This window comes from Lycium ferocissimum, chromosome 4, assembly GCF_029784015.1.
Source record: "Lycium ferocissimum isolate CSIRO_LF1 chromosome 4, AGI_CSIRO_Lferr_CH_V1, whole genome shotgun sequence".
Taxonomy (NCBI): Eukaryota; Viridiplantae; Streptophyta; class Magnoliopsida; order Solanales; family Solanaceae; genus Lycium; species Lycium ferocissimum.
Genome location: NC_081345.1, coordinates 53,598,341 through 53,611,699, shown reverse-complemented (window position 1 = coordinate 53,611,699; position 13,359 = coordinate 53,598,341). Strand labels below are relative to the sequence as shown.

The 13,359-nt window shown below is 37.5% G+C and overlaps 1 protein-coding gene and 2 non-coding genes across 3 annotated transcripts; all 3 read right to left on the bottom strand.

The window, feature by feature from the left end:
* Nucleotides 1-713: 713 nt before the first annotated feature.
* Nucleotides 714-867, bottom strand: LOC132054966 (U4 spliceosomal RNA). The gene has a single exon (XR_009414439.1). It is a non-coding gene; the product is annotated as a U4 spliceosomal RNA (small nuclear RNA).
* Nucleotides 868-8,373: 7,506 nt separating this feature from the next.
* LOC132054184 (uncharacterized) lies at nt 8,374-10,167 on the bottom strand. Its single transcript, XM_059446234.1, has 3 exons — nt 9,865-10,167; nt 9,103-9,621; nt 8,374-8,520 (listed from the first exon to the last, which is right to left on the bottom strand). Exons 1-3 carry the CDS (start codon nt 10,165-10,167, stop codon nt 8,374-8,376), a joined length of 969 nt encoding a protein of 322 aa, XP_059302217.1.
* A 2,496-nt stretch (nt 10,168-12,663) lies between these two features.
* LOC132054969 (U4 spliceosomal RNA) lies at nt 12,664-12,817 on the bottom strand. The gene has a single exon (XR_009414441.1). It is a non-coding gene; the product is annotated as a U4 spliceosomal RNA (small nuclear RNA).
* Nucleotides 12,818-13,359: the final 542 nt, after the last annotated feature.

The window sequence follows — 13,359 nt, the reverse complement described above, 5'->3', positions numbered from 1 at the left end:
TAATGTGGTTAGTGGGATTCCAAGTGCCAAAAACTCAGCACACTTTAATATTATGTGTGAGTTTTCACGAATGAGTCTTCACTATTAAAAAGAACTAATTAAAACTCAAACCAGGGCAATATTATATCTGAGTTTTCTGTTTTCCATTCCGCGTCTGATACCCATATTGAGATCCCGACTAATTTGAATTCACGCCACGTAAGGCCCATTTAAGATGGAAACGCTCCATAATAGGATTTTCTCATACTCAAGACTCGAACACCAGATCTCTGATTAAGGATGGAGGGTGATTAAGGGTGGAGGGATCCTATTCATTTCACCATTAAGATATTACAAACATAATCATGAACTATGGGTGCACATGTCTATTTGGTGGCATATGGACAATGAGATGCCATCTATATTCGACCCCATCGAAGTTCGAATCTACCCACCTAGTATTTAGTTTCGTCACCCCTCTTGCTATCGTTTACGGTTGCAGTTTAAATACATAGATAAATACAAAAATAAGCTTTTAAATGAAATTTTATATCGCACAATTCACCGCATCAAACAGGTCACACAATGCTAGTGCATTTGGTCCGAGATAAACCACATTGTTAAGAATTTAATATTTCTTATACTGAAGAAATTTGCAAAAAGTAAAAAAATAAATAATAATAATAATAATAATAATAATAATAATAATAATAATGTTGAACTAAGTATTGTAGGGCTTTATCCTTGGTAAGGGAGCCCTTCCAGAAATTCTCAACGGCCAAGGACGAACCAAGGCCGAAGAGGGGGTTTGGAAATAGTTTTCAACCAGCAATAGACGCGCCTCAGTTAGAACCTCACTAGCTGCGTCATTGCCCCAAGCGCAAAGATGGTTCTAACCTATTTTTAGCTTTCCAATTTATATTAAACGTGCAGCTGACTATCTTAGATGGTTAACGATGTGGGAATTATATATATCTTTAGCAACAAAAGCAACTCAGACATATATTAATTAGTTAGCATTCCAAGTAAGGAGTGACTTTTTTATTCGCACGCCTGAGAAAGGCACTCTGGTAAATTATTTAAAAAAGATGCTTGAGCCATTATGTATCTATATATACACAAATGCATGTACAGAGCTAAATTAAAAGTTACAGGTGATATGCACATGTTGTGGAGAATAACAATAATAGTGTTTTGATAAGGACTGGTCACGATATGATACATAATAGCATGGCGATATATTTATAAGATTTCTACCCCCAGCACACGTAATCGATTTGTAGACAGCCAAGCGAAATTCAATCCACGAAATAATTTGATTCATGGATAGCATCGTTATGAAAAAGGTAGTAATACTAGAGGAATCATTACGCAAGACATAGAGGGGGAGGTCATTAACGCCTATACCATAAAATCAATTTTTAACCGCGTAAGCCATTAGGCGAAGGCGCTTTTCAGAGGTGAAATTTCAAACTTAACTCTTTTTAGATAATTAGCTTTAAACCCTAAACCCTAACTGATTATGTAAACTTATAAGAATTGATGGAATACTTCTGTCTATCAAAAAGAATGTACTGCTATTATTCAAGAAGTTAAATACTCCGTCCGTCCCAATTTATGTGATATAGTTTGACTAGGCACAAAGTTTAAGAAACAAATGAAGACTTTTGAAATTTGTGGTCTAAAACAAATAGATATTTGTGTGGCTGCAAATTATTTCATTGAGGGTAAAAAGGAAAATTTTCATTTAAATTATTTCTAAATGCAGAAACGTATCATTCCTTTTAGGACAGACTAAAAAAGAAAGTGTATCACACAATTGGGACAGGGAGTAACTTTTTTATTCAATAACGTTGCTTTTTTCTCAACCAAAAAAAAAAAAGGCGTCTTCTTAATTATTAATATTATTAAATAATTTATCTATATCTTCTACATATATTAAAAGCACGAATAATTTTCACATCATTCAACTAAAATCTCTGTGCTTGATCAAGAATAATAATCTTAGACAGGCAAATTTCTCTCTCTCTCACACACATTGACGGTAGCAATGTAGCCAAAGAATCACTGCAGCATCAAGTTGAACATATTCCGATGGATGTAAGAAACAAATTAGAGTTTTGTTTTTAGTCTCATGAATGAGAATGTAATAATGTTACAACATGGAATTAAAAGATTCCTCTGCACATGGGGAAAGTTTTTTCGCCGGCCAACACTTCGGCTATTTAATCTTTCTTCCACTTGAATAAATAAAACAGAAAAGGGCTAAATATACTCCTGTACTATCGAAAAAGGATTAAATATACCCTTCGTTATATTTTGGGTCTAAATATACCTCTACAGTTATACTTTGGGCACAAATATACCCCTCTACCATTAAAGTTAACCAAGATTAATATTTTTAATGAAGAAAATGCCATGTGGCATATCACCTCATTGTCCAAATCCAATTTTAACCCTCCCTCCTTCGTTGTCATCTTTCACCATTTGCACCTTCCCCTCCACCACTACTACACCACTGTACCCACCATCATTTTCACAAACTCGAAAGATGGAAGAAATCAAAATGTTTCAAATGACTCATCCCAATTAACTGTTGTCCTGTTTCTGTATTCAAAGTTAAAACATCTACGATGAATATTAGGTTGATTTTGAAGAAAAATGTGAAAGTGCAAGAGGGGGGGGTGAATTGTTAAAATTTTCGCTCTGTTAGTCGACTAGGTCAAGTCGGTAGTCGACTACCTACTCGATGAATATTTAGGCAAGTGCGAGAAAATAAATGACACATATAATTTATCTTGGTTCCATTCAATGTGAATCTAGTCCGATCCCCTTGGGTTGCGGGGTGATCTCTCTTGACTCTTTTATAAGGTTTGGTACAATGAAGGTTTTGAATGAAGTTCCTACGTCTACACTCAAAACACTCTTATTCTTTTTGATACAAAGCCTCGCAAACTATAACTCTCCTTTCTCTCTTATTACACTATGAATCACGGACTAACAATGTTTGTTTGACGAGTAAAGCGAAAGCGATGGAGGTAATGAGGCTTGTTGCATAATTCTTCGTTTGTGAGGCAGCCCTTTTATATTGTTTTGGGCACTTCACGCGAGAGAGTTCAACCCAAGGAATTGATCCTTGGAAATGGAATCGAGATCCTATTTCCAAGAATAAGATTTGTTATTCTTTGCTTTCCTTGTGCGTTGAGGCAGCAGCAGATTTCGTACATCTCATGAGATATGCCTTTGATATTTTTCCTTCTTGAAATGATTTGGTGCTGCTGAAATAATTCCTCTTTAAATTGCAGATGTGATTTCCCTTTTTTTGAAAGATATGCGGCTGAGTTACAGCTGGTTGCCCTAACCACGTTTGGGCTAGGAATCCATATGTCGAGTGAGCCCAACGACTCTGTGGGCTTCCAAGTTGGTGGGGCTGTTTTGTGGGCTCACATATATGCCTTATGTGATTTAATTTCTATACCTGCACAAGTAAAATTGTCATCATAAAAACTTGACACTAACAATCTCCCCCTTTTTGAGGATGACAATTTTAGACAAAGTGTAGTCAACTTCCTCGTAACGGATGCTCATTGTTAGAATAGGTGGAGGCTCCCCGACTAGTTGACTAGTCCTTATAGGCTCCCGAGCGGTTAGCGTCATTCTCCCCCTTTGGCATCACTCAAAAAACAACACAACAAAATAAAAGCAGAGGCAAAGAACCATCAAACAAACAACACAACAAACAGGCAAAACCAAGGGACAAAATAGCAAAATAACAAAAGGCAACTAACAGCACTGCCAAGCATAAGAACCACAAAAAAACATTGTTTAAACAGTTAAAAAAAAACTAAAAAGCTATTCTTGACGACGGAAGACTGGGCGACGAAGAAAGTAGGCTAATGTATGCACAATAGCATCCTTCATTTCCGTCAGCGGTGTAGTAAGACGTTCAGGCATAGCAGCAACACTAGCTTGAAGCTTGGTGGACAGTTTGACCGCTTCCTTAATAACAGCATCCAGGTTCAGCCGCAGCTTAGAGACATCAGCACCTGTTTCTCTAGTCACATCGCGAATCTTCTCCACTTGAAATAACGTGGATGCCATTAAGTCTTTAATGGACTCAATTTGAGCATCCATAGCAGACAGTTTGGCGAGAAGTTCTTCATAGCATTCAGAGGAGACAGCAGGGGGATCTGATTTTTTCCCTTTGGTAGAGGGACCAGGTTGAGAGGCCTCATGGACATCTTTTAACAGCCAGGAATCATTGCTCAAAACATATCCCATGCTACCAAACGCCCTAGAGTTGTAGCATTGCTTGGAGAGTGAGGGGATAGTCGACCAAATCGATTTTGTGGACCTCAGGATGCGGGAGATAAGCATACCATATGGGAGACTAGAGGGATTTGAAGCGCGCTCAATCATATAATTGATAACAATGGAGGACAAATTTATTTTTCTTGGACGGGAGGCAAAAGGCAAAAATAGCATCACTCACTGGGAGATGGTAGAGTACGACCAAAGCCACGAGGAACAATGGTAGTAGCAACCATATGAGCAAGCACACGGGCTTCAAACGAGATATTGGACGGACCAAGTTGAACAGGAACAGAGGAGGAATTTGAGAGGAATTTTTTAACATCGTCAAAAGACACTTCAAGAGATTCAGGCCAAAAATTTTTTGGTAATTCCGAAAAGCCAGAGCAGGCGCAACCAAAAATAGAGTCAAGAACAGAGCAATTTAGCACAATATGAGTGCCAAGAACCAATGTTTCAAGTTCATTAGCTTTAGAAGACCTAAGATTGGCATAGAACATGCGAACAGGAATTTCATAGACATGAGTAGGGGTTTTAAAAAAGTTTTCCCATCCTTGATAGACAAACAAATGTTTAACCTTACAACTAAGAGAGAGCATAAGGTCAAGATCGACATTCCTACCAGGAACGATGGTTTTGTCCTCAAGAGACGAGAACAGTGCCTGATGATGGTCATCCCAAAATTTCTTCCGAAGATCAAGAGTTTTATCACAGAGCATTTTGAGTTTCTTGGAGGAGGTGGAGCATGCAGCCGTAGGAAGGGTTCGCTTCCCAAGATGACTAATGGGAACTAAGTCGGAGTCGTCGGAGGAAGCAGGGTCATCGGAGACGACGGAGTCATGAGGAGGCGAGGGGAGATTTTTACCCATTTCCTGTAGCCTTGAGCTTTGACGGGTGGAGGGGGTAGGGGCCTTCGCGTTCTTCGCCATTGAAGAGAGGAGAAGATGAACGGAGTTTTGGAAGAGAAAAGGTGAGGAGAAAGACGAAAAAGGGTTTATGGGGATACGGGTAAAAGAGTGTAGGGAAAGGCAAAAGGTTTTATGGAAAAGGTAAAAAGTAAATATGGGAAGATGGGAGGGAATGTCATAAATATGATGGGAATACCATTTATGGCAAAGATTTGAGTACCCGAAAATCTTGGCACGGTTTGTGAGAAATTTAGACAGATTTATCAATAATTCCCAAAGAGCGTCTTAGCATACGAAACGTTCCTCAAGAAGGGGTTTAGTAAAAATATCGACATTTGGTTTTCGGTGTTAACAAAAACAATTTCAAAATCTCCCGAGCAACATGATTTACGATAAAATGATGCTTAATATCTATATGCTTGGCCCTAGAATGATGTACAGGATTTTTAGATAGACAGATAGCACTCGAATTATCACAGAAAATTTTTACAGGTTTAAAAAACAAGTCATAATCACTTAGTTGGTAAGACATCCAAATTAGCTGTGTGCAGCATTGACCAACTGCTATATATTCGGCCTCGGTAGTAGATAAAGAGGCGATCCACTGTTTTTTGCTATTCCAGGAAATAAGAGATTTTCCTAGAAGCTGGCAAGTACCACTGGTACTTTTTCTGTCATCTTTATCACCTGCAAAATCTGCATCTGAAAAACCTTCAAGTGTGAAATTTGTAGTGTTAGGATACCATAAACCATAGTTAGTTGTTCCATGAAGATATCTAATGATACGTTTAACGGCAGTAAGATGAGATTCCTTTGGAGCGACTTGGAATCTAGCACACTCGCACACACTAAACATAATATCCGGTCGACTAGCGAGTTAAATAAAGCAATGATCCAATCATACCGCGATACTTAGTTTCATCAACAGGTTTTCCTTGTTCATCCTTATCAAGAGAGCAAGTAGGACTCATTGGAGTTCCCATAGCTTTTGAACGCACATTCCAAATTTTTGGACGAGTTCTTTAGCATACTTAGCTTGACATATAAATATTCCGATTGTCGGTTTGATGAATTTGTAGTCCCAAGAAGAATTTTAATTCTCCCATCATACTCATTTCGAACTCGCTTTGCATAAGATCGAAAATTCCTTGCACATAGAGGGGTTAGAGCTTCCAAAAATAATATCATCAACATATATTTGTATGATAAGATTTCCTAAGGAGGATCGTTTAATGAAAAGAGTTGTATCGATCTTTCCTCGAAAAAATCCATGGCTTACCAAGAAGGAGCTTAAGCGATCATACCATGCCCTAGGTGCTTGTTTAAGACCGTATAGAGCTTTACTTAATTTAAAAACGTGATAAGGAAATTTTAGGTTTTCGAAACACGGCGGTACGTTTCACGTATACTCTTCTTCAATGAACCCATTTAAGAAGGCGCTTTTAACATCCATTTGAAAAAGTTTGAATTTTTTAAAAGAAGCATATGCAAGCAAAATTCTTATGGATTCCAACCCGGCAACGGGAGCAAACGTTTCATCATAGTCAACACCTTCCGTTGTGAATATCCTTGAGCAACGGCGGCTTTGTTTCTAACTACTTCTCCAGCCTCATTTAGCTTGTTTCTGTATACCCATTTTGTGCCAATGATTGAAGCATTCTCAGGTTTGGGAACTAGATTCCACACTTTGTTCTTTTCGAATTGATCAAGTTCCTCTTCCATAGCCTTGACCCAGTATTCATCTTTTAAGGCATCACCAACTTTCTTTGGTTCGTATTGAGAAATAAGAGCAAGATTTACATTATTTTTAGTAGATGCTCTAGTTTTCCTCCCTTCATGGATGTCTCCAATAACAAATTTCTTTGGATAGTCAGGTTCACTTCTCCATTCGTTTGGAACTGCTCCAACAGTAACCTCAGTCGACTGAGGTTCATCAGAAGTCGACTCACTGGGTGCCTTTTCTTCAGTGGGTTTTGTAACCACCGGTAAGTACTTGACTGTCTTCTTCATCTGCAATTTTCCTTTTCTCGGCCAGGTTATTAGTATCATCAAATACAACATGAATAGACTCTTCAATAGATAAAGTACGTTTGTTATAAATTCTATAAGATCTACTAGTAGGAGAGTAACCAAGAAATATACCTTCATCACTTCGAGGATCAAACTTACTAAGATTTTCTTTCCCATTATTGTGAACAAAACACTTACATCCAAAAGGATGAAAGTAGCTAATATTTGGTTTCTTACCCGTCCATAACTCATACGGAGTTTTCTTGAGAATTGGTCTAATTAGGCATCTATTCAAAATATGACACGCTGTACTCACCGCTTCTGCCCAAAAGTGATGTGGTAGGCTTGTTTCTATGATCATTGTTCTTGCCATATCTTGAAGAGTTCTATTTTTTCGTTCAACTACACCGTTCTGTTGCGGAGATCGAGGTGAGGAGAAATTGTGTGTGTATCCTTGATCATTACAGAATTCCTCAAAGGCTTTATTTTCAAATTCTCCTCCATGATCACTTCTAATGGAAGTGATGTAATATCCCTTCTCACGCTGAATTTTCTCACAAAAAAACTTAAAATTCTTTAAAGTATCATCTTTATGAGCAAGAAATATTACCCAAGTAAAACGAGAGAAGTCATCTATTATAACAAATGCGTACCTTTTTCCTCCAATGCTCGCAGTTCTAGTAGGACCGACTAAATCCATATGAAGTAATTGCAGGGGCTTTGATGTAGACACAATATCTTTAGAACTAAAGGAGTTTCTAGTTTGTTTACCTTTTTGACACGAATCGCATAAGTGATCTTTTGTGTAGTTGAGTTTTGGCAATCCTATTACAAGATCATGTCTTGCTAGTTTTTCAATTAATCGCATACCAAAGCATGCCCAAGCTTCTTGTGCCACATCCATGGATCTTCCCATTGATGCCAAGCATATATGACCTTTAGCATTTTTGATAGAGTCCAGTGTATACATTTTTATTTCTGCTTCCGGAAGAATCTTTGTTCCGGAAGAGTCTTCTATGACACAACCTCGATTTGCATCGAATCGATCTCAAGATCTCGAATCACATAGGCCGACTTACACTTAACAAGTTATACTTAAGTCCCTTCACCAACCAAACATTTGAAATGTCACGGGAATTATTGAAGGCAATAGTACCAATACCAATTACCGTTCAGTTGAATTGTCACCAAAAGTTACCAATCCTCCATCAAAGTCAGTGACTGATTTGAATAGATTTTTGTCGCCTGTCATATGTCTTGAACACGCACTGTCTAGATACCATTTTCCCCTTTTCTTTTTCTTGTGGTGTTCCTGCAAGACAAAATTTTTACTCTTGTTTAGGTACCCAAGAATTCTTGGGTCCTTGATGGTTAGTTTCAAAATAGTTGATTTTCTTGGGTTTCCATATCCAACCAGGTGCAGTTGTAAAGCGAAATCTGCAGTTATAATAATTATGCCCAAGTTTTCCACAGCAAAAACACGTTTGAAAAGATTTTCTTTCCACAATATAGGAATCGGCTGAACTGTGCATTCCAGTTTTCCTTTCAGTTCTTCTAGTTGACTTATCAGTGTTCAAATAGCCAGTTTTCTTTCCTTCAAAATTTCTGGTTATTTGCTCAACCCTTTTTTCAGTAAACTTGGGTGTATTTGATTGGTTTGACTTGACATGGTTATGGTTGGAAGGTTTTAATAAGATATCTAATCTAGATTGAAGATTATAAACTTCATTTTGGATTGAATTTTTTTCTTTTTCACAAATTTCTAATCTTGATTCCCATTCCTTTTTCTCCCTCTTCAGTTTTCTATATTCATCAAAGACATTATTTAGATCTATAAGAGTTTGATCTAATAATTCTTGGTTTCTTCACATTTAGCACAGGAATGAGAACTTACCTTGCTGCCTTCTTCGAGAGCCATGAAACATATATTTTCACCTTCTTCAGATTCTTCATCTGAGATCTCATCTTCACTCCAACTGCTGAAAGCTCTTTGTTTTTGATAGCCTCTGGTTGGTTTCTTTCTTATCTCAGGACATTCAGACGCAATATGGCCATATTTTCCACATTCAAAACATTTTCCGTCATTCTTTGGCTGTCCAGTGGGGGTCTTGCCTTTTCTAAAGTTTGAGCTTCCTTTTCTGTTACTTCTTGATCTTCTCATAGCTTCTATCACATGCCTCGAAATCATGGCTACTTCTTCTTCTTTAGAGTCATCATCATCAGATTCCTCAACTCGAGCCTTGAATGCGACCACTTTCTTCTTTTCGTCCTTCTGGTATCTTTGGATATGATTCTTTTCAAAAGCTATAAGATTTCCTCTTAATTCATCATAAGTGAATTTATCCAGATTTCCATCTTCAAGGACAATGGCTTTGGTTTCCCAAGTCTTTGCAGACTTCGACAAGCTTTCTAACTTGTTGAGAGTTGGTGTAGGTTACTCCAAGCGACTTCGAGCTCTCCAATAATCTTGCCGAATCTTGTGAACATTGATTCGATGTTCTCATCATCTTTCATCATGAAAGCTTCATAGTCGTGTCTTAGAGCATCAATTTTTGTTTCTCTTACTTTTGATGTTCCTTCATAAGTGACCTCAAGTTTATCCCACATTTCCTCGCGTATCACAATTTGAAATTTTTGCATACTCTTCTCCACTCACTGCACAGTAGAGCAAAGCTATTGCCCGTGCATTTATCTGTAGAGTCTCTTGTTGTTCTTTAGTAATATCGTGTGATTCTAGATCAATTGCTGAAGCTTCTGCATCTTCTTTGCTTTCAGTGTTCGATCTGGGAATGGGTTTAGGTCCCTTTTTGATCACGACCTGTGCTTGATAATCAGCTGATTGCACAAATATTTTAAACCTTTCCTTCCAGTGGCCATAATGTTCACCATTAAAGTATGGTGGTCTTGTTGTAGAGTGCCCATCTTGCAATATTGCTCGGGTGAATCGATATCCGGCCATTTGATCTTTTCTCACGTGCGGTTAAGCACCGAAAGTGAGACCTTGCTGCGATACCAATTGAAAGTGCAAAGAGGGGGGGGGGGGGGTGAATTGTTAAAATTTTCGCTCGTTAGTCGACTAGGTCAAGTCGGTAGTCGACTACCTACTCGTTGAATATTTAGGCAAGTGCGGTAAAATAAATGACACATATAATTTATGCGGTTCGGATTCAATGTGAATCCTAGTCCGATCCCTTGGGTTGCAAGTGGTGATCTCTCTGACTCTTTTTATAAGGTTTGGTACAATGAAGGTTTTGAATGAAGCCTTCCTACGTCTACACTCAAAACACTCTTATTCTTTTTGATAAAGCCTCACAAACTATAACTCTCCTTTCTCTCTTATTACACTATGAATCGCAACGTACTAACAATGTTTGTTCGACGGTAAAAGCGCAGCAATGGAGGTAATGAGATCTGTTGCATAATTCTTCGTTTGTGAGGCGACCTTTTATATTGTTTTGGGCGATCACGCAGAGTTCAACCCAAGGGAATTGATCTTGGAAATGGAATCGAGATCCTATTTCCAAGAATAAGACCGAAATTCTTTGCCGCTTCTGAGCGTTGAGGCAAGCAGCATTTCGTACATCTCGTGAGATATGCCTTTGATATTTTTCCTTCGAAATGATTTGGTGTCGCTGAAATAATTCTCTTTAAATTGCAGATGTGATTTCCTTTTTTGAAAGATATGCGGAAGTTAAAGTTTTCGGTTGCCCTAACCACGTTTGGGCTAGGAATCCATATGTCGAGTGAGCCCAACGACTGCGCGGGCTTCCAAGTTGGTGGGGTTTTTGTGGGCTCACATATATGCCTTATGTGATTTAATTTCTATACCTGCACAAGTAAAATTGTCATCATAAAAACTTGACACTAACAAAATGCACCAATCATATTACTAAGAAATTTGAAGCAAATTTCTTCAGCCACAAACGCTTCCACAGAACTCTATTGAGTTTTAATTCAAACTGCACTTTGTTAGGTCAAGAGAGTGCACATGAACTGTTTGATAATATGCTGCTAAGAAATTTCAAGCCTAAAAGCCTACTGGACCACAAAAGCTTCCACGGAACTCTAATTGGATTGTCATCAACTATTCTACAAAGTTTACTATTATTGGGATGAGTCATTTGAAGCATTTTGATTTCTTCCACCTTTCGAATTTGTGAAAATGGTGGTGGGTATAGTGGTGTAGTAGTGTTGGAGGGGGAGGTGCAAATGGTGAAAGATGAAATGGTAGGAAGGAAGGTTAAAATTGGATTTAGACAATGAGGTGGCATGCCACATGACATTTTCTTCATTAAAAATATTAAACTTGGTCAACTTTAACAGTAGAGGGGTATATTTGTGCCCAAGGTATAACTGTAAGGGTATATTTAGATCCAAAGTATAACGAGGGGTATATTTAACCCTTTTTCGATAGTACTAGAGTATATTTGGCCCTTTTCTGTAAATAAAAATATCTTTTTTTCTAATAGAATAAGCTTTTACATGAGATAATCGCACTATTTAATATGGACTGGTACTAGATCATACTATAGTGATTCTGCATTCAAGTGTAGCCTCACCAAGTCACAAAATGCTAGTGCATTTGGTCTTAATCTTCGAATTGCAAATCCTCATCGACACCTGTCGATTAACACAGCGGAAGCAGAGGGGTTCAATTTGATCCTATGTGAATAAGGTTTTTTTTTTTTTTTTTTTTTGGGTGTATATATAAGTAGTTGAATTCTATTGGCATATGATTTTTATTTTTAAATCTCCTTGTTTGAATTCCTAATTCCTAGCTTTGCCACTGCAGACTAGTACCATAATGCAGCCCTGTGGTTGGTGTTGAGAAGCTACAATTGCTCAAGAAAGTTTCTCTTAGTTAGAGGTAAAACGCAAAAAATTATATATGGGACATGTTAAGGTTACTTTTTTGGTGGCTGCAGCCTGCAGGGCAGGCATATTGACTGGCTATTTCTATTGATGAACAAAATCATAGACAACTATTAATCGTCTTCGTAGTGTGATGCCGAAATGAAGGAAACTACAGTCTATGGACATTAAGATGATCAGATTCAAAGAAGCTTGGTAATAAACCACATTGTTAATAATTTAACATATTTATACAAAAAAAAAAAAAAACTTGCAAAAACAGAAGAAAAAAATTGGACTAAGAATTGTAGGGCTTTAACCTTAGAAAAGGGAGATTCAAAGAAGCTTCGTAATAAGCCACATTGTTAAGAATTTAACATCTTTATACAAAAGAAGCTTGCAAAAACAGGAAAAAAAAACAAATTGGACTAAGAATTGTAGGGCTTTAACCTTCATTTACTTTTAATGCCAGAAAGCAAACTACAAGGATAATTCTGATAAAACTCTCACCCACCCCCGATAGTAGTTAAACCAAAAAAAAAAAAAATGCTTGAAGTGTGTTTATAACCCTTTAACGCAAAAAATATTGAACTAAGTATTGTAGGGCTTTACCCTTGATAAGGGAGCCCTTTCAAAAATTCTCAACCGCCAAGGATGAACCAAGGCCGAAGAGGGGGTTTGGAAATAGTTTTCAACCAGCAATTGACGCGCCTCGGTTAGTACCTCACTAGCTGCGTCATTGCCCCAAGCGCAAAGATGGTTCTAACTTGTTTTCAGCCTTCCAATTTATTTTAACCTTTAGCTGCCTTTGTTAGATGGTTAACGATGTGGGAATTTTCGGCAACAAAGGAAGCTCAGACATAAACTAATTAATTATTCCAAGGAAGTAATGACTTTTTTATTCCCACGCATGAGAAAGGTCTGGCAAATTAATAAAAGGGGTGCTTGAGTCACTATGGTTATATTAGGTTCAAATATGTCCTTCAAGTATTCGAAATTGATAGATGCATCATTCGTTAATAATTTAGCTTACATATGCCCTTACCGTTCAATAGTTGGTCCATGTATGCTTTTAATTAACCTAATTAATTGATTAATAAGCGAAAAAAGAATTGTTAATAATACTCATGAATAATACTCAATCAAATACAATTTTCTAGGATTGAACCAGGTAAAAAAGTTAGTTTTTTGGTTGACAACAATCCCCTTCCAGCCCCAATGATATTTTATAACAGTGTTTCTCCGCTTAGAAAATTGACTCTTGAGGATTGTTGTTATTCCGAAATCATTTCTAATAGTA

What these genes read in the sequence shown, in the direction of transcription:
- LOC132054184 (XM_059446234.1), bottom strand. Translation starts at nt 10,167, where the DNA reads ATGGCCGGATATCGATTCACCCGAGCAATATTGCAAGATGGGCACTCT. An exon ending in TAGCTTTGCTCTACTGTGCA is followed by an intron (nt 9,622 to 9,864) that starts GTGAGTGGAGAA and finishes ACTCTCAACAAG; the next exon opens with TTAGAAAGCTTGTCGAAGTC. An exon ending in CTCTCGAAGAAGGCAGCAAG is followed by an intron (nt 8,521 to 9,102) that starts GTAAGTTCTCAT and finishes TTTGTCTTGCAG; the next exon opens with GAACACCACAAGAAAAAGAA.